The 25,949-nt window shown below is 41.4% G+C and overlaps 1 protein-coding gene across 2 annotated transcripts in view; it reads left to right on the top strand.

Annotated features, from left to right (window-relative positions):
- Positions 1-14,054, top strand: part of LOC135212064 (E3 ubiquitin-protein ligase SH3RF3-like) — a 197,601-nt gene extending 183,547 nt beyond the window's left edge. For both annotated transcript variants that reach the window (XM_064245407.1, XM_064245406.1), the window contains one exon: positions 12,547-14,054. In XM_064245407.1, coding sequence (XP_064101477.1) covers positions 12,547-12,715 — 169 coding nt within the window. In that variant the 3' untranslated portion in view covers positions 12,716-14,054. The remainder of the gene's footprint in view (positions 1-12,546) is intronic.
- Positions 14,055-25,949: the final 11,895 nt, after the last annotated feature.

Genomic DNA, 25,949 nt, shown 5'->3' with positions numbered 1-25,949 from the left:
CCGGGAACCATTCCCCTTGCAGCCACATAGGAGCTACCAAAGTCATCCTGAGATTTCGAGAACTCATTACCCTATTCAGAATTTGACGCATCAGGCAAAACGGAGGAAAGGCATACACCTCGAGGTTGTCCCAAGGGTGTTGGAAGGTGTCCTCTGCTAGAGCAAGAGGATCTGGAACCACCGAACAGTAAACTTCCAACTTCCTGTTGAAGTGCGTTGAGAAGCGGTCTAGCATAGGCCTCCCCCAAACCTGAAAGAGCCTGTCTGCCACAACCTGATGCAGAGACCACTCCGTACTCAGGATTTGGTCCTGACGAATCAGCCTGTCGGCGACCACATTCCTCTTGCCTGGAATGTGTCTGGCAGAGAGCTCCACTGAGTTGTCAATTGTCCACTGGTGTAACTCGACCATTAACGAATGGAGGTGACAAGACACTAGGCCCCCCGCTGTTTGTTCACATAGGCGACCACTGTGGTGTTGTTGGACATCAGAACCACTGAATGACCCTATACCTTCTCCTGAAACTCTCTCAGACCCAGAAAAGCTGCCTTCAACTCCAAAACGATGATGTGTAGCAGCTTGTCTTCCGCACCCCAAACACCTGACACAATGAGGTCTCCTAGATGAGTACCTCAACCCGTGATGGAGGCATTTGAAAACAGAAGGAAGTCTGGAGGGGGAGAACGCAGAGGCATACCCACCAAAAGATTCTGGTCGTCCAACCACCAACAAAGGTCTTGCCTCACCTCTTCGGACTTATGAACTATCTGAAGAGTGGAATCTCTTGCCAGGGACCAGAATTCTTTCAATCTCCATTGCAGAGACCAAAGATGAAGATGCAAAATCCCCAGAAGGACCTGCCACTGGTGAGCTGGCTGTTCTGGTCGTGATAGGAACTTGCGTTCCACTAACCACAACTTTTCCAACCTCTGGTCCGATGGAAAAAATCTAGATGCTGCTGTATCTGTAACCATATCTAGATAAAGAGGTTTCTGGCTGGGAACGAGATTCGACTTCTCTAGGTTTACTATTATGCCTAGCTTCTGACAAAACTGAAGAAGACTGTCTCTGTCCAGCAGTTTCTCCTTGGAGTTTGCTAAGACCAGCCAGTTGTCAAGGTACCTCAATAGGTGAATCCCTTGAGCATGAGCCCATGTTGAGATGAGGGCAAAGACCCTTGTGAACACCCGAGGGGACGTGGTCAACCCGAAGCACAGGACCTTGAGCCAATATATCTGCTCTTCCAGAGTGAAGCGGAAACTTCCTGGACGGAGGGTGAATAATGATCTGGAAGTAAGTATCCTTTAGGTCTATTGACAGCAAGAAGTCGTTGTCCCTTACTGCTGTTAACATTGTCCACAGCATCTCCATCTTGAAACTTGTCTTCCTGACAAAATGATTCAGGGTGGAAAGGTCGATTACCGGTCTCCAGTCGCCTGTCGCTTTTGGTACCAGGAAAATGCGACTAAAACTCCAGAGAAGGATGCTTTACTTCCTCTATTGCACTCTTGTTCAGCATTTTCAACACATCCCGAAGAGCTAAGAACTTCGGGAAGTCGCGATCATACGTCTGACTGAGAAAGGGTCTGTCCGAGAGGGGGGGGGAAGAGGAGTTGAATGGTAGTAGATATCCCACCCACAGAACATCTACCACCCATTTCTCAACTCCATAACTTTGCCACTTGGCCCACTGGCCTGCCAGGCATCCCCCTACTCGTGGCAAAGGAGAGGGAGAGGCGTCCACTATCCTATTGTTAAGACCGAAGGTTTGTTAGCTATGGAAAATACAAATAGATAAAAAATTTGTCATTTTGGCACTGATAACTGGTTAAGGCATCTCTCTTAGTTATGTAACGGTGCCATAACTCTATTATTCACACCAATTACCAGAAATCAGCGCATTGTGGCACCAAAAATCAACAAGTGCCATGAAACTGGATCACCAATAACAGAGTCTGCCGATAAGCAGGGACTGCCAGTAATGAATGAATGACTTTAAGTTATCATGCATTGTGATATTGTTGAGGAGAGAAGAAAAGACTAAAATCTTTGCTATAATATGTACGTAAAAGCAGTACCAGTCCACATAAAAAATAATATATTTCACAATAAATTTAACAATGTTAAAACATTGAAAACAATCAAATGCAACACAGTCATAAAAAAAAGTCTTACTTGAGCCAGTGTTTGGTGCGCTGGGTGAGACAATAAAGAGGAGAGGAGGGGGAAGACAGGCATCTGCTTCCTACTGACTAAACAGCTGGGCTGGGATGATTATTCGTCCATTTCTTTCACTTACACTCGATTTGCCAAAATCACTTCTTTTTTACGGTAAAATACCTATCTAGTGACAATTGCTTTTAAAAATTTGTTTACACTTTAAAAGTAACTCAGCTCCATAGTAAACACACTGGCACCACGTGCCTTTGATTGTTTGTTTAAATGACTTCCTTGTGAAAGTTAATCTTTCATTCCTTTTCTTGCATTCTTTATTTATTACTTATTTGTTTGTGAAATCCTCATGTTTATTATAAATTCTGCCATTTGCCAAAAGTAAGTTGATGCATTGTAGCATTGTGGCATAATTAATCTCTTTCATGCACTTAAGATAGATCCAAGTTTAAACACGTCAACAATCATATGTGCTAATTACACTCTTTCTCTCTCTCTGTCTGTCTCTCACAGACATAATGGTACACACACACTATCGATTCCTTTGATAGATGTAAGCATTAGTGGCGCATCGAGTATTTACTTGGAAATTTACTTTTTCTATAGTATTTTGGTTGCTTATCAAGAATTTATCATTATTTTTTGCCGGTTGACTGTAATTAACCTGTAATTTACCTTAGAACTCTATCCTATGGTATAAGGGGACCCGATGGGAATTTGGGGTTTTGGGTAGGGTAAAACACAGCTGAAACGAATTATCCTAGTTCCCTTTATTTCTTATGGGGATATATATTTCATATTTTGAACAAATTGTATTGTGAACAGTCATCTGGAACGGATTACGTTTGAAGTCTGATGTACTACTGTAATTCCATTAGTTATAAATTATTGGAAAAATGTTGTGGAGCTATAAAAAAAAGAAAAAATAGAAATAAAATTTCACACATCCTTAGAAATATTACCTAGATATGAAAAGATCAAGAGAATTGGTGCTTTACTGACCAAGGTTTGATTTCACAGGCTAGTGCACAGTTGTATGTTTATAGGCCCTTGGTACTCTTGTGAGGACTGTTTGGTGCAAACAGTTGGACATTTTATGACCGACTGTCAAAGCTTAGTTTTTGTTTTTTTTTCACCTAAAATATTAGTGCATAGTTTTACTTAAGAAAACTCTATGCATAATTTCTTAAATGCTGTAAAAAGAATTTTAATGTGAATCCATTGTCATTCAAGACGGATTCACATTTGTTGATTTTTGTTTACATATTTGCCTAGTTTATTTACTCAGCATATATTAATATAATTTTGTGGCATCAATGACCTCTGCAGTTATTTGCCAGAATGCTCTCAATAAGATTGACTTTTATGTAGTTGCTACAGTTGCAGTTATTGACACGTCACTGTCACACTGAAGTGAGCAGGATTAATTTTTCAGGTACTGTACATGTGAATCCAAATTCCTATGAGGTTAAAAATTACAGAGTTTGAATCTAGGTTCAAATACTAAAATACATCTAGAAAAGGGTTTGCTAACCATTTGATGAAAGGTCAGTTTTCTCTTAATTGTGGGTCACCAATTCTCAAAGACTTTTTTTGGGCTGTATCTATGTAATATAATATAACTGGTTCCCGCTAGGCTTGATTTGAAACCTTGATGAGTTCTGCTCCAGTGGTAATTAAGCTCAGGATGTGTCTTGAACAGCAGGTATTGAAACCTGGAATGAGTTAATGTGGAAGTGTTTAATGTTTTGTTCTTTTCCCCTATGATTAAATGCAAACCTCCTGTAATACTTCCTGTAATACTGATGGGTATCCTTTAACCCAACTTATGATATAATCAGGCCACCTGCGTGGTAAACAGTTTCTCTTTACGCAGTGTTATATTGAAATATCAGCTATATTGTGCAAAGTAATCGATACATGTATTTATTCTCAAGAAAGTTATATGAATCAGTTCTAATATTGCTTATGATGAAAAGGAGATAAAATTGAATAAGCTGTTTTCTTTCAAGTTGTGATTGTTACAGTTATCTTCTGGTGATTGTTTCTCCATGTATAAAGGAGAGAAAACAATTAGCACCCTTATTTCTGGTTGATATTCCATATACATACTGGAATTGTTAGGGCTACCATTAGAGATCTCCTTGTCTTAATAGAAATTGCATTATACCGTATGGGAAAAAAATTGCAAATATGTTGGTTCTTCCCTCAGTTATTCCTTTTTACATAATATATGTTCAACTACCAAGGATTTAACTAGCTTTGACTGTACTGGGTCTGTAATATCTTTGAAAATATTGCCACTTACCAATCACTTCAAATTCCTTGTGGTTTAGTAGGATGAGATGACTGGTTTTTCCAAACCCATAGTAATTACTTGAGTCTCAATGAACTCACAAATTGAACTGTGAGTTCTTAAATCCATTAAGTTGATATGACAAATTTTAAAAGTAATTTGTATTTTTTTTCCTAACATATGAACCTGAGAGCTTCACATTGGAATTACCTTCAGTGCAAGCTGGAGCAGGCTGTTCTACACAAGGTTGTTCGGTAGTTGCACTACTGGTGGGAGAGGCATGGGGTACCTTCACCACCTCCCTTTGCCGAGGCGCGTAACCTCTTGCCTTATAGCCCAAGTAACAGAATGAGAGGTGGGCAGTTTATGTAAAGATCTCTGGTTTGTATGTTAAGAAAAATATAAATATTAAAATTTGTGAATTGTTCCTACACAAATACAAACCATAGGTCTACATAGGAAGACTTCCTAAACGACTGGAGGTCCGCCTCACCTAGGACTTTCCCTGGTCGTTCAGTGTCGAGCAGGGGAATCTGCCATGCCACTGATCAGGGGAACAAAATTGTGCTTGACAATCAGACTTCTGGCCTTTTCAAAGTAATGGGTTTGAAAGCAGCATAACTTACGCTGAAAAGGCTTTGAAGAACACTGTGTCGGAGACAATAAAGCTAAGAAAAGTAATGGGTTAGTTTTATTGTTCATCCCTCTCACCCCTTGCTAGAGAGAAGTTCTGTGGAACCATCCTCCCTACGCCTGCTTATGAAACAGGGTCTGATTCTGATCATACAAGGCATTTTCTTGGTGCGAGTAGAATCATTTTCTAACTCCATATCTACAATTCAGACCAACTCAACTGGTTAGGTACTTGAGTCGAGACATAGAAGACTTCAAGAAGAAAGGAGGATGAAGAACTACTTCCCTTCACCTACTTAGCCTATCCCAAGTGGTTCAATTCTTAGCTTAGCAAGTGGTTGGGTTCTTAGCTTAGGCTAGCCTAGTTTGAACCTAATTTTTCCATCTTAGCCTAGCCTAAGTGGTTCAGTTTGTAGCGTAGCTTAACTTAGCCTAGGCTTGCTAATTCGAACCTGTCCCTTCCGACTAAAGCCTACTCTAAGTGGTTGGGTTCTAAGCCTAGCCTAGCTAGTTTGAACCTACAGTATGGTCCAGAAATATGCGTGATCAGATTGTGTGATTCTCTTTTTATGTAGTCGCTAGTTTTCAAAAATAGATTTTCTGTATCTGCGAAGCTTTCCAATTTCTGCGAGTCACAGACCACAAAACATATAAAATCTGTATCTCGCGAACTTTTCAATTTCTGCGAGACATACCACAAAACCTATAAAATCTATTGTCTTTTTTAAGTAGGGGGGGGAGGTGTTGCTGATGTCTGAGAGAAGATGGGGGTGGGGGGGAATGCGAGAGAAAGATTTCATGCTCAGCCATTGGTCAAGATGGAAGTCTCCTGCTCAGCCATTGGCTAAGACGGAAAGCTCTGCCTCACACATTTGTGACATCATGGTTCACAAAAACTTCCTTCTGCAGAACTCTTCTTCACAGAGGATGAGATAGAAGAGTTTGAAGGTTTTGGCGGAGGAGGGTGGAGGAAATTCCACCCAAATGGTTTTTTAAAGATTTTTACAGCAGAAAATGACTATCATACAGTACACTTGCGCCCAATGGTTTTCACCATCCTGGGTGTAATTTTAAACTTATTCAAGTTATTAAAACTTTAAAACCTTTTTAATGTTTTATTTATTCAAAGAACAATTTCATATTAGGAAAAAATACAGTATAGTACATAGAAAGTATTGATAATGGGTAGTAAAAATGGTTGACTGGGCAAGTTGCCATTTGCCTTGATCCTAATGGAATTATTCCCATAAGGTATGTGTATCGAAATCTGCGATTTTCCAGTTCTGCCAGGCCGTGGATCGACCAAATTCTTACATAATTGAAGACTGTATTGTATATTTACCATCCAAACCAAGCCTAACTGTTACAGTTATTAGCCTAGCCCAGCTGCTTTGAGCTTATATTTAGCAGACATGCTTTTTGATTTCCCAGAGCATGTTCTTCTGCTTCATGAGTTCTGCAGATTTTCCCATTCTTCAAGAGTGTGGGATTGGGTTAGGTTAGGTTGGGTGCAATTCCTAGCTTAAGCTATTTATTACATATATCCAAGTAACCAGACCAGTACTCTATCTCAATATCCTAGTTTAGCTTGTATCTTCAGAAGTTAAGAATCATCTTTAGTGCTACACTTTGTTGCTCAGGAACATCACCATGGTAGTTCCTTAGTCAAAAGGGGGTTAAGAGGTGTGTCCTATTATCATATGACGTCTTTACTGATTAGTAGCATACTGAACTTAGGTCATCATAGGGGATCACCTCGTAGGATCTCTCCTCTTGCGAATGCATGTCCTTTGGCAGCGCAAGGATATCTCCCCTGTATACAGTGCAATTACTTGGTCAGTGGACAAGTTGACAGTAGGATATTTAGAATGTATCTGCATAGAGCATATTATCTTAGGACATCCCCTTGGGTTATCCTATTGCCTCCTCTGTCAACTTGGAGAATGCCCCTGTTAGACCTAAACAACCCCAATCAACATGTTGGAGTTGAAGGCAGCTTTCCTGTGTCTTCAGGAGATTTGAGGAAGGGAGTTGGGGCCTCCATCATTCAACCTCCCAGAATGTTCCCAGTATGCAGGAGGGAGACCTCCACTCCAATGAACAGATTTGGGAGACTGGGGCCATGAACTGTATTCCTCTTTGCTACACGGTTCAACAGGGAGCTAGAGGTCTATAGTTCATGGTCCCAGTCTCCCAGATCTGTTCATTGGGGTGGAGGACTCCCTCCTGCATACTGGGAACATTCTGGGAGGTTGAATGATGGAGGCCCAACTCCCTCCCTCAAATCTCCTGAAGACACAGGAAAGCTGCCTTCAACTCCAACATGTTGATGGGGAGTTGTTTGTTCTGCGCTTTCCATGACCCCAAGGCCAAGAGCTCTTCTTTTAGATGAACACCTCAACCTTAGGATGTCCCTAGTAGCTTTTTGTGGCCCCAAGCTGAGTGTCCAACAGAGATTCCGCCTTAGCACAGCCTTCTTCGCCAGTCTCATGTGGAAAGATACCAATCTGTGGGATCTTTATCTCTTCATGTCTGGAGTCTGTCCAGTATCTCTTTTAAGTGAGAGATCTTTCTTGTGGAGCAGTGACTCGGATGTAAGGCTACTTCAGAGGATCATTGTCAGCCATATACAAGATGAGTCATCTGCTGCTGTGATTGGTGTCATCAGAAGGATTTCTCTCCACTAACAGATATTTTCCAGAACAGAGGAAATTCTTTCTGTTTATCTGGCGAGATGCTACAGGGCTGACTTGTGATTAGTTCATCTGAAGTGATGTGGACATCACTTCGCCCTGAGAATTCTCTTTGTGATTGAAGAGCTTTCAGGGTTTGTTCACTTAGGAAACTCAGACCATGTGGAACCTTACTCTGGTTCTGAGTAGTCTCAGTCACGCTCCTTTGAGCCCATGTGTCAACCATTTTATAGGAAACTGACCTTGGAAACAGTGTTCTTTCTGACCTTGGAAGAGTTGAAAAGCTTCAGGTTCAGGCTTATGTCGTAGACTCGCAACGGGTTGGGGTCAGAATTTGCCTTGGAATTTGTAGCTAGACCCAGATTCCCACAGTTCACAATGACAGCTTTGCCTCCTTTTCCATTCCTTACAGTGGGGAGTTTTGTTACCAGTAACCTTCAAGAGTTTCTGCTGGTCACCCAGTGCTTACGTGTTGTAGACTTTGTTAACACAAGCCAGGTCAAGAAAGATGTGTCCTAGAATACTCTTTCGTTTAACTACACAAGATGATTAGACAAGCCTCCCCATTGTCAAGTTCTGTCACCAATTAGGTGCATGCAGAAGAGCATGACACCAGAGGATTAGGTTCCTCCATGGCATTTTAGAAGAACTTATCAGTTCATAGGATTTTGAATGCTGGTTCCTGACTGTGTCAAACCACTTTCACTTTCTACTTGAAAGATGTTGCCCACAGATCCTTGAACATTTTTTCCTTGGGTCCAGTGGTGGCTGTTCAATAAGTGTAACTCATCCAGTGCCCCTGGTGGGACAGTTTGTATCTTGCCTAAAATGATTGTGTGGAGTAGGGGGGAATGAGAGAGATGACTGGTCCCTTTCTCTTTTCTCCTTTCTTCATACTTACAGGCAGTGGAAAAATATTGATGCAGGTGAGTGTTGCAGCCATACTGTAAAGTACTTTTCATGTTCCATGCAACATACAAATCTGCTTCATGGTAGCTCTAACTCCTCTCTTCAGCAAGGGGAGTGAGGAGTGGTGACAAACCCATTAATTTGGCTAACTTGGTTTGTTGCTTGAATAGATATAGTTCTATTTGTCTTCCGTGGATGCAATGAATCAGGACATGTATCACTGTGTTGACTCCCAGTGGACCGAGTTTTAGATACCTATATATCTAATCTCTCACAGGCTTAGACCCCTTCTTTAGAACTCTCATTTCTGGAAGGGTGGTTGGGTGTGCCAAACATCCAGTCGGTTCAGGATTCTCGTACCTCCCACCAAGTATGAGTCTATCCTATTTTTAAGACCGAAGGTTTGTACCGCATAGAAACAAATGACAAATTTTTAATCAATTTGTATTTTATATAGCCAACAAACCTGAGGTCTTAACATTGACTGCCCACCTCTAGTGTCCTCCTCCCTTCTTCCCTCTACCTCCTCTCCCTGGGTTGGCAGAGGAATGAAAGGGCTGCTATTTTGCACCCTTCCTGACGGGATGTTGAAGAAGGCTGGGTATTCTTACTAGGGGCCCTAGGATTTTGTGCTTTCCTAGGATCTGCAGAGGAAGGGCCAGCCTGACCTGGGTGTTGGGCTGCAGTGGTGCACGAAGGCCACTGCAGCGTCCACTTGCTCTCTGTCAAAGAGAGAAGTGAAACCCAGCTAATTTCGTTTCTCAACGTTAAGACTGATTCAGGACTTACAAACTTCAAAACTCAGCAGAGAGGTGCGTCTTGCCTCTTAAAGTATGAAGTTTGTCCATAGGTTAACTGTCTGGTTGGCCAGGTAAGTAATGGGCTTGCCTCCAGACAGGAACAGTCTCTTAAGGTTAGCCATTTCTCGTTGGGGAGTGACGAAGAGGGAGTGATAACCTTAGCTACTGTTGTAGGCCGATGGTTGATCCAAGAGACTTCTTGAAACTGCCATGGCAGTCATTTCCAAGGTCACTGACTCCCGATGTGAGAGGGAGTTTTCTTTTCTAATAACAGACCTGGACCAAAACAAATCAAGTCTGGGTTGATCTCTGCAGTTGGGATTGACCTCTGAGGGTTTGTAAAATTTTTTCTGGGGAGGGAGTGATGGAGGAAGCAGCTTGAATGAGTGGCTAGCTTGAAGTGAGTTCTCCCTTCCAGAAATGAGAAAATTCACCAGATCCAAGACTGATTCTGCAAGCTTCGACCATGACAACTCTATTGATGGTGAAGATTTCTCGCAGATTCTGACCAGGGCTTTAAGGCATGAGGGAGACCGAAGCTTTGGCAATCGACGTACGAGTCTGGGAGAACCGTCACATGAAGGTGAACGGGGGTTGTCCCTGGGAGAGAACGCATGCCCTTAAAAAAGCGTGCAGGAGCTATCCTGAGGATAGCAGATATGCTCATGTCCTCGTGAGTCAGAACTGCCCTTGGGAGAATGGTTGAGCTCTGTTGGGCAAGAGTATTGTCTGTCCGAACGACATGAATGACTTTTCTTTGAGGCCGTGGCCTCTTGTCGGTCTATCTGGCATGTGAAACCCTAGGGTTGGCATCGCTGACTCAGGATCCGATCCTACTAACATCCAAGATATGGCTCCTGGATTGGGGAAGGGGTTGGGGGTGGGTGGGTGGGGTTACATCTGCACATGCACACCACTTTCTCAGTAGGCTGTGGGTCAGGTCCATTGGTCCCAGGAGTAAGAACCTTTGGGGGCTAGGGTTGAGGAGACCTATGTTTGCAGATTGATTCGGGGCACCCCCGCACAACTTTTCTACTGTGATAGGAATGAGCTTCCAGGTTGGAACCTTAGAGCTTTGTACAGAAGGATCTTTACCAGGCATTAGGGATGTCTGGTATTGGTGCCCTGGGTGTCAGCTGTGTCGTGGCTGATCACAGCGCTCTGCTTCCGCACCTCAGATGTCTGGAGATGCCCGAGATGTGGGTTCTTCATCCTTGGACAGGAAAGTTTTAGAGAGGTTTTTGAGCTTCCTTAAAAGAAGACACGGTCTAGATCTGCTGCCCTTCTCCTCTTCAGATCTGTCGGCCTAAAGGGGGCCCCCAGAAGGAGAAGGGGTCTTTTTGCAATCTAGAACCACTGCCTTCTTCTTTTGGGTCTTTCCACCTAACGGGATCCTCAGAAGAAAAGGGAAGAGAAGGTGAAAGCAGCTAGAGATGAAGATACTGGTGATGTTGAAGGGGAATGGGGTCTCTTCCTCAATATCCTCTCAAGCTTGTACTTCTTCATTAATTTGGCCAGATCTTTACCGTCAGAAGACATTGGAGGGCACGTCGATGTTGATGAGACTGGATGAACAACGAAAGGCGCTGTGACAGTTGTCATGGCGGCCTTAGATCCTGTAACTGAAATCGTAGTCCCAGTTACTGACGCCATGGAGACGGGGGCCTGGTTGGAGGCATTAAGATGTGCAATCAAGCCTTGCACTGATGGTTCCCCTAGAAATGACCTAGGAAAGGTCAGGGGTTCCTCAGATCTTGAAAGGTCGTCCCAGTCTCCCCCCTGGCCTGAAAAAGATGAAATATTAGTGGCTACCTCTCTTTGCCCTCTGATTAAACGGATGAAGCCCTCGAGAGATTGAGACAGGCCCCTGCTCCCCCATACACGCCTCCCTATTGTTGAAGCACCAGGGGAATATGGAGGAGTGATTTCTCCCCTAGATGAAGAAACAATGGAATGGAATCACATGGGAAGAGACTAGGAGCTACCTGGCATCCTCTGAGGAGAATACCCTCAGAAAACGGATGGGCAGCCTTCTTGGATTTCCTTTTGCTAGCAAACTTCATCCACTGCTCCGGGAACCACTCACAACACTTGGACAACACTTGGGACAAGTATTAGTCAAAGAACACACACTTGTGGCATTTGGTGCAAACAGTGAGAGAAAGCAATTGCGCTGTCACTCCCACACCTGGGGTAAAAGTGAGGTTTAAGTTTAGATGATTCTTTGGTTTGCATGTTATCCAAGAATAAGAACAGATATATTACAAATCTTCAATCGCAGCAAAAAGGAAGGAAAACCCAGGATGAAGTGATGGTAGAACAGCCAGGAGACATTTGGGCAGAGGAAGGCAATATTGTGTCTGCTCTCGATGAAGGCAAGTGATTAAGCAACTCGGCGAAGGGAGGTGGTGAGGGTACTCATCACCTCTCCCACCAGTAGTGGAACTACCAAGCAACCTTGGTTTGTAGAATAGCTTGCTCCAGCTTGCACTGAAGGTAATTCCTATGTAAAGACTGATGGTTTGTTTTCGTGTATGAACAGTTGATCAACTTTAGTTGCATTACTTTATTTACCAGTAGTGCTATTCTTATCGTATATTTTCTATCAGATTAGATTACTTTTATAGGCTGCTGTAGGTGAAATGTTTGAGGAATAAAATTTTCCAAGTAATGACAAGAATTGAATGAGTTGTAAAACACAAAAACAGTGATCAGGTGGAAATATAAATGAGTGTTAATGATTGCTTTCACTGTTTAGATATATTTGCCTTAAAAAAGAATCTTGGTAAACTTTTGCAAGACAGTCTATTCCACCGAGAAGTTTTCCACCTCCTTTTATTTAGTGCTTTCTGCTTATATAGTGTATTGGTTTGACTGCCCTTTTGATAGTATAGTATGTCACAGTTTGTATTTCATACAGATGGTTATATCAATAATTTAATCTTAATTTTTATTTGTTTTGTAGCTCACGAATTTGCTTTTTGTGTCAAGTATGTGTATCCTTATTGGAAGTTTTGTTTTAAATACTACTTTCTCACCCAGGTTTCGATGTATAGTTCCCTACCCTCCAAACAGTGAATATGAATTAGAACTTCAGCTTGGAGACATAATTTATGTGCACAAGAAAAGAGAGGATGGTTGGTATAAAGGTACTCTTCAGCGTACTGGGAAGACTGGCCTCTTTCCAGCTAGTTTTGTGGAATCGTGTTAACTTCTTAACTTGTGACCTTAAGTTTGTACTAGGAATGAATCTCATAGTTTTTGGATGAAATTTACAAATAGGTTGTAATGTGAGATTTTATAAGAGCAAATATAGGATGTTTTGAAGATTTTGATACTTTTCTAGTTGCTGTGAGTAGTATTGTTCCAGTTACCTGTCTGTCCATTAAATGAACCAAATGGCTAGGCTGTAAAAAGTAATTCATATTTACTTAGGTCAACAATCTTGTTTTACATATAAAAATTATACTAATTTTTTTACAAACTGAATCTAGACTTACTTGGGGCTGACTTGAAATCTACTTAGTATTACATGAAATCAGGTGGTAAAGTATTTTATAAGTAATGCTGAAAAGTTTGATTACCCAGGTAAATGAACTCTGGGAAATCTTAATATGTAAGTTCTTTTGTGATGGCTAAGATAATGCTCGTTTTTTGTGTTGTAAGATAGTTTATCATATTTTTGCTCTGTGACAGTGCTAATAATGTAAAATATTGTTTGTTATGCCGTATATAGTTTTCAGGTGACAAAAATATATCTTTTATTCATGACAAGTACCTTAAATCAGTATAGATATTGAGTCACACACAGCTTATTTTGTAAAGATGTATAAAATATTTGTACATTATTTTAAAGTATCCCTTATTGCTCCAGTTAATTTTCAGCTTACACACTGCCTAATACTTAATCTGTAAGGAATACTTACACTTAGATACTTGATTTTGATAATTTTACCTCATTGACAATACTGTCAAATTTTTTCTTTATTTGGTAGATTATAACAAATTGCAATACCATGGTAATGTGGTGAGATAAAAATCCTGGTACCTGGTATTAAAATAATTATTTGAGGAATGCAATAAAGTTGAAAGAGAATGTTTGTAAGTCATGGGCTTTATATTACCCTGTAGCCATATCATTACTGCGCATGACTTAACCAGGAAGAATTGATTGATGGTACAACAAATTAGTAATAAATGTGTTAAGAGGTGCAGACAGTGTGTAACATAACTAGGTTCACATAGTTAAGGTCAAGTCGTTAGAGTAATTTACTTGCTAGCTTTAATAACAAGTAAATTTACACTAAGACTATAATAATGAAGTCGTAAAAGTTTAAAAGTATTTTTAGATATAATAACGAGTTACTGTAAATGGGTCATTAGTGTTTGTGCCTATTTCCCTTACCACCCATTGTCTGAATGTAGCTTACAGAAGACCTAGCCAATAGTAAATCTATCAATTTAAAGACGAAGTTAATTTGCCAATAGAAAACTCACAATCATTTTTTGGTTCAGAGCAATTCATATTTATAAATCTTAATTTTATTAAATGGAAACTTTTTTTTATCTAAATAAATATATATATATATATATATATATATTTATAATATATAGATATATATATATATTATATATATATATATATATATATATATATAAATATATATACGATATATAGGCAGCATAGGGTACTTTATATTATAGGTTTTAATTTTTTCTAATTCTAGGAAAATAAGGATTGTTTTTAGTGTTCATGCTATATGCAAACAACCAATTCTATATTTAAATACATTGAAAAGAAGCTCCTGTTGTCTATTTAATATATAAAAATTGGCTGTATTTATTTAAGTTTTCTACATAGTCAGTTTATTTTAGGATCAAAGTCTGAAACACGTGCGTTTCATAACATCAAACATAATAAATAAAAGATGTTCATGACATTATTGTTGTTTATTTCCCATTGATTGTTAAGCATTGGTAGAATGATACCACCCCAAAGGCATTTATGTTTTGTTTATTGACATATCTGTTAGTGTTGTTTCAGAACCTGAAATGAGGCTAAGCAATAGCTTTGTGCTGAAGAAACCGAGAGGCTTGTCTTGGCAAAGGTTAATATGGAAGTTGGTGATCTCCAGAGAACATGCTCTGTCCATGATTCTAGGACTGGAGGCAGAATATTGGTAGTTTTTGGATAAATCTGGCTGTAAACAGATCAATCATGGGAGCACCCCATATGTTGAACAGTCTGTCTGCTACTTGGGTGTTGTGACCTCTCTTACCTTCACTACCTCACCTTGATAAGCTTCCCCCTCATGTATCTTCAATGACAGCTGATGTAGACTGATAACTGTTGCTGATAGCAAGTGCACGTTCATACATTCTTTGAAAGCTTGCGGTACTAACCATGCCAAATGCATTTTCAAGATATTGATGTACAGATGAGGTGTGTCTGTAAACAGAAGCATTTCCAGGAGGGTACTCAGTACAACTTGCTTTTAAGTTTGTTATCTAGCCACCATGATTAGCCTCCCTGACTTCAGACTTGGAGACTGGATGAATGTTACTTCAGCTGTTACTGGAGTGACCATAGGTGACTGCCAAAGGAGAAAGAACTTCTCCAAAGACAATAGATGACTCTGGACCACCTGCCAGCCAAGCTGGTTGTTCCTGCTACATCCCTGAGATTGCTCAGACAAGAAAGACCAGGAGGGCTGTAACTGCTGTGAGGTCCAAGAACATGCCTAGATACTTTATCTGTTGCTTGGGAAGAGACAGACTTCCTCCATTTGATTACAATGTCTGTTAAGAAAAAAGGCTAGAAGTTTATTCCTGTTCCAAGGTAGACATTCCCTGCAGGATGGCAAGGTGGACCAATCATCCATATATCACAGTAGATGAATACCCTTCAAACAAGCCCAAACTGAAATCAAGACCAAGGTGAATACCCAGGTAAGCAACTGACTTTCACACTGCCTTTCTCTTACGTCACTTCCACCTCCACCACCTAAGATAGTAATTCTTGCAAATCAGCAGGATAAGATCGTAGAAGTACTTATCTTTTCAGAAAGGGGAATGAAAGTCCTCGAATGAAAACCTGTATATATCCCAAAGGACTGATATGACCTAAGGCTCTGCTCCCTGTTGCTGTCACTCTCAGCGATCTCCTCCCCTCTTACCTTTTCCTCTCTTTTGGACAGACCTTCGGAAGGGGGGGAGGTTCAAAGAACTAGGAAGATTTACCACCTTAGAAGAGGCAGCAGACTGGGCTTTTTACGGGTAGGTTGCTTAGCTGCCCCAGACATGTTAGGTTTCACAAAGCCTGAGGGTTTGGCTATGGGTGCCTTTGCTCCCAACAAGGTTTTTGAAAGACTGAGGAATAAGTAGAGGTGAGCCCAACACCCAACTGTTCCTCTGCAAGAGACTACTACTATGTGTAAACTGTCTCACGAACAAGGAGATAATGCTCCCTTTCCTGTGAAAAATTGGGTTTGCTCACTGGTTGATCTGGTGTAACAGGATGGCAAGGGCCCAACCTCCTGATACCAGCAACCTCCAGAAGGTTGCCCCACCTCCAAAAATGAGAAACCTGTTATGGCCCAATCTGTCCGTGCTTCTTAGAGATCAACCCACGAGACAGCCTGAAGAGAGGCAATAGCTATGAACTCCAAGTCATTCATGTCTATAACATTAAACAAGACACCCTCCTTACAGTCTCTCCAAAGGGGGTTTTTTGTCAGTTGACAGACCAATGCATCCAACCACAGAGTAGCAGCCTCTGCCTCCTCAGGAGTGTTGTACCTTTGATGGTGTAAGTGACTTGGGGAGGAATTTCCTTGGTCTGCTTTGGGTAGGTAAAAAGCCAAAGTTGCCTCTCCAAGACTATACATTCAGAAAAACCTCAATTTTTTCAAGGTAAATTGTATTTTCCCTAACTATACAAACCTAAGGTCCTTTACAATAGGAATTACTTATGGCAAAGCTGAAACATGGCCTTTAAAATTCTTGAACAAGGTGGATAGGCAGTCACTACCGTACGGTAGGCGGAGAGACCCACCTGCCTGGATGTAAACTTTCCCAATTTGCCTTTTGGCCCAGGTTTCAGATTGAGGGGGGTATGAGGTGGACAATCAAGTGTAAAGGACCTCAGGTTTGTAGTTAGTAAAAATTCAGTTTACTCTCAAAAACTGTGATTTGTTCCTACACAACATACAAACCCTCGTTCCTTTACAATGTGGCGTGATCACAAGCTTAAAAACAAGTGGGCAAATCCCCCCCCCCCCCCCCCCCCCCCCCCCCCCCCCCCCCCCCCCCCCCCCCCCCCCACCCCCCCCCCCCCCCCCCCCCCCCCCCCCCCCCCCCCCCCCCCCCCCCCCCCCCCCCCCCCCCCCCCCCCCCCCCCCCCCCCCCCCCCCCCCCGCCACATAAACCTTATCATTCCAGCTACCAAACTCACCTTCAGTCACACTTTCCTCTTTACACTACAGAATGCAAGCAGGACAATTGACCCACGTACACAAGAAAAAAAAAAAAAACACACAAACACATGTACTCACCCAACTCCAGATACTCCGGGCTATGTTGTGCTGTCCGCTGGTCAAGGTCTCTGAGACACCAACAACAACAACAACCAAGAACCACAACCCCACAACCCAGGACCACAACTCAACAACAAACAAGGAATACAACCACAACAAAAGGCCACTGCACAATCATCAACACAAAAAACAACACACAAAAAAAACAAAAAGGCAACACACACACACACCCACCAACAACACCAAAAATCACAACAGCTCACCAACAACCCTCAACAACTCACAACCACACCAAGAAACCACACAAGCCCCCCAACAACAACAACCCTCCACTATAACAACTCACACATAACTCAACAGAAACTCGAGCACAACAAATCCAACAGCACAGGCACAACTACTTTAAGGGGACTGTCCGCTATGATGTCTATTTTTTTTATTTATTACGCAAAATAGATAATTTTCATATATGTTTTAGATGTATATAATACCTTCATCATATAAAAATTTCAAGTCATTTGAGCTAAAACTTTTAGTTTTATTAGCAAAAATTGATTAATAAAAAAAAATAAGTAGAGATTTCTCCGCTAATATGACATCAGTTGTATTGAAAATCATACCATAAACACTTCTTTATATACGGAACAATTCTGTGTGACAGAATTTTGATTTTTGTTTTTGTTTTTTTTTATGAATTTTTTTTTCTTTTAGTCTAGACACTCAAAAAATTCTAAAAAAAAAAGAAGAAATCAAAATTCTGTCACACAGTATTATGGGATTTTTATTCCTCTTTCCAATGATATCTTTCTCTCCAAAATTGGATAATAAATAACCGAGTAATGGTTACCGACATGCGCATAAGTATGTTTTTGAGTTATGAGCTCCCAAAGATTTGCTATGTAAATTTTGCTTTTTTCTTAAAAAAGTCAAAACAACATTATTATAATTACTTTATTTGTACTTTTATTGTTGATTTCTACATCAAGGATCCTGGCCCTACCACTATAAGTGGTATTAATACCCTCAGCGTGACACCAGACAATGATGTTGACGGCGAGACATCGAGACAATGAGGGCGCTGATAACAATGAATTTTCGTGTTTTTCTTTCAGCACACTCCTGGCCTTCGCTAATTTTGCTAGCCTTAGTTGCTGAGTAGCCTTCTTGATCTTAGGTAACTTCGGCATTGCTATAAGTTCACTAAGAAGTTATAAAAACAACGTAAATAGCTAGTGACCCAACGCAAGTGACGAAGTGCATGTAACTCCTTTGACATCTGTAGCATAACTGAGTCATTCTCTAAGTCTCGCGGCTCTCGCCTATAAATAGCCGCTCTGACCAGACCTCAACTCACACTACCTTTCATTGCTACCAAATGTATGAGAATCTCGAAAAAAATCTGAAAAAATCCCTGTATATATGCAAAAATAAACAAGCAAAAACGATTCTCTCAAACTCAATCATACAGACGACGTAGTTACGATGACGTCATCATTTAAAAACCGCTATATCTTCATTATTTGTAAAAATAATTGGCTGAAACTTCTGGAAAGCATGCACGGCATGTTTCTGCATAGATACAAGTAATAACTTGATTTTTTATTTTTTCAAGTTGACATGTCATCCGCCATAGCGGACGGTCCCCTTAAAGCAAACAATACCAAACTTAACAACAAATCAACAACATAACTTAACTGACTATAGCTGTCAATGCCTTCACAGACCGCTGCTGACACTACTGACTATCACAGCTTCTGACTAAAGACTGACCCAAAAAAACACAGAACTCTAACCACCACTCTAAACTCCAACTGCACCAGCAGACAACCCAGAACTCACCAACAGCCAATTCAATCATTAACTATCCATCGACCAATTACACCCTCTCCCATAACTCCGCCATATTTCCTCCCAGTTACATTTGACAACGTCTCCTTACACTCTCACAACACCCACACTAAATAGCCTTCCGCAACACCCTTCCACTTCTAATCAGACTCCCATTACCATCTGCCTCACTATTATCCTCCCAAATCCCATTCACTATCTCATCTACCCCTTCTAACTATTGTCCTAATATCTCTCGTAACTCTGCTACCAAATCACTAACCTCATTTACACTCCCGCCAAACTCCTGAAGAGACTCACTCATACTGCCAACCATGTCCTTACTTCCTGATTCCCTTCCTGCTGAAATCTCACTAAACCCTGAAAATTCAAACCCACACATGCTATATGTATCATTCCTCTCCTTAATCCACCATTTTTACCCCAACACTAACCTCTCTATCATGGAGCTCACGTTTCTCCCTTTTATTCCCTTTCCTTCCATACTCAACCTACACTAACTGCCGATCTCCCAGACCCATTTGCTCAGTGATGCTTGGTTCACATTTATTCACTCTAAACCACTCACTCTTCACATTCTCCCGAACACACTGTCGCATACTGGATGACCCACCCAACTGAATCCCCTTTTCACCTAGTTTCCTGAATTCCCAATCTGACTCATAATCTTTCGCCTACACACACTCGACACATGACCTTCCATTCCACATTTAACACACTTTGCATGCGGCTCCTTACACATCCTAGCATAATGCCCGTTCTTTCCACAGTTACCGCAAACCACATTCACATGAGTACCCCAACATCCACTAGTTATGTGCCCTACCTGTCCGCACCTGTAACATTTAATATCCTCTCTTTCTTACACTCGCTCACTAAATGCCCCGTTTGCCCACACCCGAAACACGCTCCTAAAGCCCACCGACATTCATTCATTCTTGTGTCCTGGCTTACCACACCTGTAACACTGGTGATCTTGCTCACAACTAACTGACCCTACTCTTCCAACACTCACACTCCTATCTCTTTTAGGGCTAACTACACTCACGTTGCTTGCCCTAATGCTCCTATCAAACACTCGCTCTGCCATTTGCCTCGGCCCTTCCAAAACCGCCTCCCGGTAGCTTTTAAACTCTAGTATACCCTCAGCTACTTCAGTCCTAACACTAACACTTCTACTCTCTTTCATACACCTATCTAGCTCGTAATTTTCTACTATTTCTAAAATGTCATTCGACATTAACCTTTTATTCGTCCATCTCATTTTCTCTTTACTTTTCAGATTTACAAACTCATATACACTGGTACAGTCGCCAACAACTTTCGCACTTGCTCCTTACACTCATTCATCCCTTTGTCCCCAAACTTTTCCTGGCTAATGTTTCTAACCTGCACACATACATCGACAACAACTCACCAACATTTATTCTTGCCTCTTCAAAATCTTGTTTTCTCCTATATCTAATGCTACTCTTTATCCTCTTTGCCTGTTCCACAATCCAAGCTTTCACACTCTCATATGGCACATTCCCTACACTCATCATTACCCCATATATATATTTAAAAAAAAAATCCTGTCAAAAAGCTACCTAACTCTTGCCCAAACTCTCTTAGCTTCACAATACCTAACACAGCCTTTCGTTCCTGCTCACTCACTCTCTCACTTTTGCTACTTCCATCCTGACATTTCTTTCACCCTTCCAAATAAAGCGAATCCACTTCCATGCTCACGTCCATACTCTTGACTACGCTGTTCTTACCCTTCTTTTTACCCACCTGTTTCCACTCACTGCTATCTAAATCACTCTCGGCCATTTCCCCAATGTATTCAGTCCTAGTCACATCCTGTCCGTCATCCTTACTAACCTTCTTTCCCTTAGTCTTCTTCTTTTTCTCAGCCCCCTTCTTATTCTTGTCCTCAGGTTTATCCTTATCCTGTCTTTTCCCCTTCTTTCCCTTACTTATCACAACCAAATCACCTTCGTCACTCATACTCTCATCCACTTGCTCTTCCACTTTCTTTACCACTCCTGGCCCGTCACAAGACCCCTCAAAAGCCCTGTGATCACTGAAATTCATTCATTATTTTTTTCATCTCACTGCCCTCAATAATAAAAAATAAATGAAGAAACTAATAGCAATAATTATGAAATACCAAATTTAGAATATGAAAGTCACTGCTAAATAATGTGCATATTCTGAGAAAAGTTTAGTACTGTATTGACTTAGGCTAGAATTGTATTGACTTACTACTAGTAGGCTTACTTGGGAATGTAGGCTAAAAGTGTTAAATAAAGAACACTGTTTTAAAGAAAATTATATAATATAAAGTTGTAAAATGATGAAGTTAAAATATATGAGTAATAAAATGATAAAAAGCATTGTCAGAACTTTGCCAAATAGAAGTGTGGCGGGATCACACTCAAAGCAACAAAGCAAGCAAGCTCCCCACAGTTACTTTAATTGTACCGGCTGACACATTTTCCAACAGCGACACTTTCTCATTTACAGTACTTTTTACATGCAGGACAATTGACTTATCAAAATACAGAAGACACAAAAAAAAACACATGTACTCACCTCAGACTCTTGATACTCAACACTAGGCTGTGCTGTCCACTGGATATAGGCTAGTTGAGACACAACCGCTGAGTTTTTCACTACCCAAGACAGACAAACACCAAAACCATAAAACTGAAAAAACAACACCCCAATCACCATGCAAACAAACACCAACTGCTCAAAAACAACACGATAAATCATACGCCAACTCCAACCCAGCACAACAAACTGCCAACACAAACACTGTCCCCAACTGCCAACTCACAGACACCAAAATACACAACCAACCTCTACAACTTCACCACAACCAGATAGACACTTGCACAACTTTACAATATCAAAACCAATCAAATCACAATCTCTCAACTGACCATCAACTCTATGACTGACTATCACTCTCCGTAACAGACTCTCGCCACAGATATATTCGGCGATCGCTACAACAGACAATACCCATACACTTATGCCCACCATCAAACCACTCCCATTCATCCCTCCACCAATTTTCCTCTCTCTTCCTCTTTCACGCAACCCTCAAAGACGTCAAATTTAAACTACCATTATCACTCCTCCATATTACCTCCCCCGTTACATTTGACAACATCTCCTTACACTCCCAACACCCAAACTAAATTGTTCCACATCACCCAAGGATGCTTGGATGTAGGCCCCCTGGATCTTGTTTGAGGATTGAGGACCCTCGTACATTCTCTCAGTTACAGGGCCATTCACTTCTTCCAAACCACTTTCATTCAAATTCCCATTATCTCCCTCACTACTATCCTCCCCAAATCTCATTCACTACTTCATCGACAACTTCTAGCTCTGGTCCCAATATCTCCCCTATTTCTGCTACCATATCACTCAGTTCATCCATACTTCTGTCATACTCTTGCAAAGATTTATCCATCCTATCAACTACCTCCTTACTACTCGGTTTCCTTCCCACTGAGGTCTCACTTATTCCTGTTAACTCAAACCCATACACACTACAAATATCATTCATTCCCTCAAAGTCATCCGTATTACACGCTTTATCAACCGTTTGCACCTACCACTAACACCCTTATATTGCTGTTCATACTTCTTCCTTCCACTTCCTTTCTCTATATTCTTCTGCTTTCTTCCATACTCAACCAACACTAACTGTGGATCATCTCCCCGACCCATTTGTTCACTGACACTTGGCCCATACTTATTCACTCTCAACCATTCACTCATCGCATTCTCCCGAACATACTGTGGTACACTAGAGGACCCACCCAACTGAATTCCCTTAACACCTAGTTTCCCGAATTCCCAGCCTGACTCATCCTCTTTTGCCTACACACACTCACTGCATGACCTTCCATTCCACATTCAACACATTTTGCACGCGGTACCTTACACATCCTAGCACAATGCCCACTCTTTCCACAATTACCACAAACCTCGTTCACATGTGTACCCCGACATCCACTTACTATATGCCCTACCTGCCCACACCTGTAACACTTAATATCCCTATCTTTCTTACATTCACTCACCATATGACTTGTCTGTCCACACCTGAAACATGCTCCCAACACCCACCGACACTCACTCCTCTTATGTCCTTGATTTCCACATCTATAACACTGCTGTTCTTGTTCACGACTAACGGACCCTACTCTTCCAACGCTTGCACTCCGATCTCTCTTAGGGTTAACTACTTACATTACTTGCTCTAACGCTCCTATCAACCATTTGCTCTGCCAATCGCCTTGGCCCTTCTAAAACTGCCTCCCTATAGCTCTTAAACTCTGGTATACCCTCAGCTACCTCAGTCCTAACACTAACACTTCTACTCTCTATCATACACCTATCTAGCTCATAATCCTCTATTTCTAAAATGTCGTTCCACGTTACCCTTTCCTTCGTCCATCGCATTTTCTTCTTACGTTTCAGACTCACAAACTCATACACACTCTCAGGCACAGTCGCTAACTTCCTCATTAACTCTTTACACTCATTTATCCCTTTGTCCCCAAACTTTTTCCTAGTTAATGTTTCTAACCTTCACACAAACTGATAACGACTCACCAACATTCATTCTTGTCTTTTCAAAATCATGTTTTCTAATATCTAATGCTACTCTTTATCCTCTTTGCCTGTTCCACAATCCTGGCTTTCACACTCTCATACGGCACATTCCCTACACTCATCAGTACCCCATATATACTCAACAAAAATCCTGTCAAAAAGCTACCTAACTCTCTAGCCCAAACTCTCTTTTTATCCCCATACTTAGCCACACAATACTCATATTCCTTAAAAAAAGTCCCCAATATCCCTACCACCATATTCCTCGTATCGTGCACATCGGGGTACCTCTCTCATATACACAGCCTTTTGTATTTCCTGCTCACTCTTACTTTTGCTACTTCCATTCTGATCCCTCTTAACCTCTTCCAAATATAATGAATCAACTTCCATACTAACATCCATACTCTTGATTACTCTCTTCTTAGCCTTCTTCTTTCTACCTACCTGTTTCCACTCACCACTATCTAAATCACTCTTAGCCCTTTCCCCAACGTATTCAGTCCTGGTCTCATCCTGTGTGATTCTTACTAGCCTTCTTTTCCTTAGTCTTCTCCTTTTCCTCAGCCCCCTTCTTATTCTGGTCCTCAGGTTTATCATTATCCTATGTCTTCCCCTTACTTATCACAACCAAATCACCTTCTCACTCATACTCTCATCCATTCGCTCTTCCACTTTCTTCATAACTCCTGGCCCGTCACAAGACCCAGTAGGCCTACCTCCGACAGTTCCCTCTCCAAAAAACCCTTTCATCATCTCTTGCACACTACTCATCATTGATCCCAACTTTTCATCCATCTTTTCTACCATCCACTGCTCAGCCTCTTTCACTTCCTCTTTTATTCCCTCTTCCGCACTCCTCATCTAAACTCTTCTAACTCCCTTTTATATTTCTCACACTCAAGCCTCAGCCTCTCATTCTCCACTTCTATTGCTTTCCCAACTTCCCTCAACAACCTCAGCTCCTCCTTCAACCTCTCTACCTCACTCAATCCTTCCATCCTAAATTTTCTCACCACTCATACACACTAGCCTAGACCAATCGTCCTGCAGCTGCAACATCAGCAGTCCCTGTTCGGGCACCAAAAGTTACTGTGGCGGGATCACACACAAAGTAACAAAGCAAGCAAGCTCCCCACAGTTACTTTAATCATACCGGCTGACAAATTTTCCCACAGCCACGTTTTCCCCTACAGCCACACTTTCCCCTTTACGTTACTTTTTACACGCAGGACAATTGGCTTACCGAAATACAGAACACAAAACACAAATGCATGTACTCACCTTAGACTCTAGATACTCAGCACTAGGTTGTGCTGTCTGCTGGATATAGGCTAGTCGAGACACAACAACCACCAAGAATTTCACTACCCAAGACAGACAAAACACAGTATAGGCTATGTCGGAAGTTGTTCTATGTATAATATATGACTAAAAATTAATGCTATTAGTCGAAATAGAGAGAATAACACGTTTAACAATGAATTCGTATAATGACGTGGTTGCTGGAACGGAACCCCGTTGTTAAACCAAGAGTACCTGTACTTACGTGAAAGACTAAAGTGAGTGTGTTCCCACACGTCTTTCACAGTTGAATCAGAAAGAAGTTAACTTTCACGATTCTGACAGGAAAGTCCCGTCAATGACGCCAACCAAAGAGGACAGTGCTACTTCCTAAAATTTACAGAGGACTGAAAGAGAATTTCAGCTATTTCATTGCTGTTCAGCACAAAAGGCCTGTGCTTGCAATGAAGGCTGAAAGTCTTTATCCATGTAAAACACAGGATGTACTGCCTGCACAAACCTTGACACTGCAAAAGTTGGATCAGGGAGGTACTCTCCTCTATACCCTATGGGTAAGGAGCGCTGTCGGGGAAAGCAGCCCTGTATTTGTCTGAAAAATTTTTCTTAATCATCACGGTTGTCTACAGGTCAATTGCGACGAAGTAGAAGACTACAGACTTCTGTTATACTCTGAGGTAAACAGAATGATGATAATGAATCCAATGAGATATATCTCTGTTTGGTAATAATCGCAATGGCAAATGAGGAGCACAACACAAACCATATGCAAGAATTCCAAGCGAAGCAGAGATCTAAGTTTGTGATGGTTGGGCAGAGATTTAAATTAATAGTTAACCCTCGACATAGGAGAAACAATACCAAGACGAACAGAACTCACGCGACTCCACATGCTGAGTTGCCTGGTAGCACATTCCAAGTTGGAATGCATTCGGCTACAGAACTATCGGGTGTACTAAAGATACGCTCGAGGACCTGCATGTTAACCAAAACGAGAGGGAATGAAATCCTCTTGTTTGGTGAAAATGTCAACATATTGGTGTTATTAAACAATACCACTAATCATCTCAAAATCAAAACCGGAAACTCTTGGAAGGCCTGAAAGGCTGTCCTGAGTTTTAGGTTAAGAGAAGCTAC

Source organism: Macrobrachium nipponense, chromosome 40 (genome assembly GCF_015104395.2).
Source record: "Macrobrachium nipponense isolate FS-2020 chromosome 40, ASM1510439v2, whole genome shotgun sequence".
NCBI classification, from domain to species: domain Eukaryota; kingdom Metazoa; phylum Arthropoda; class Malacostraca; order Decapoda; family Palaemonidae; genus Macrobrachium; species Macrobrachium nipponense.
This window is presented reverse-complemented; position numbering and strand designations above follow the sequence as displayed.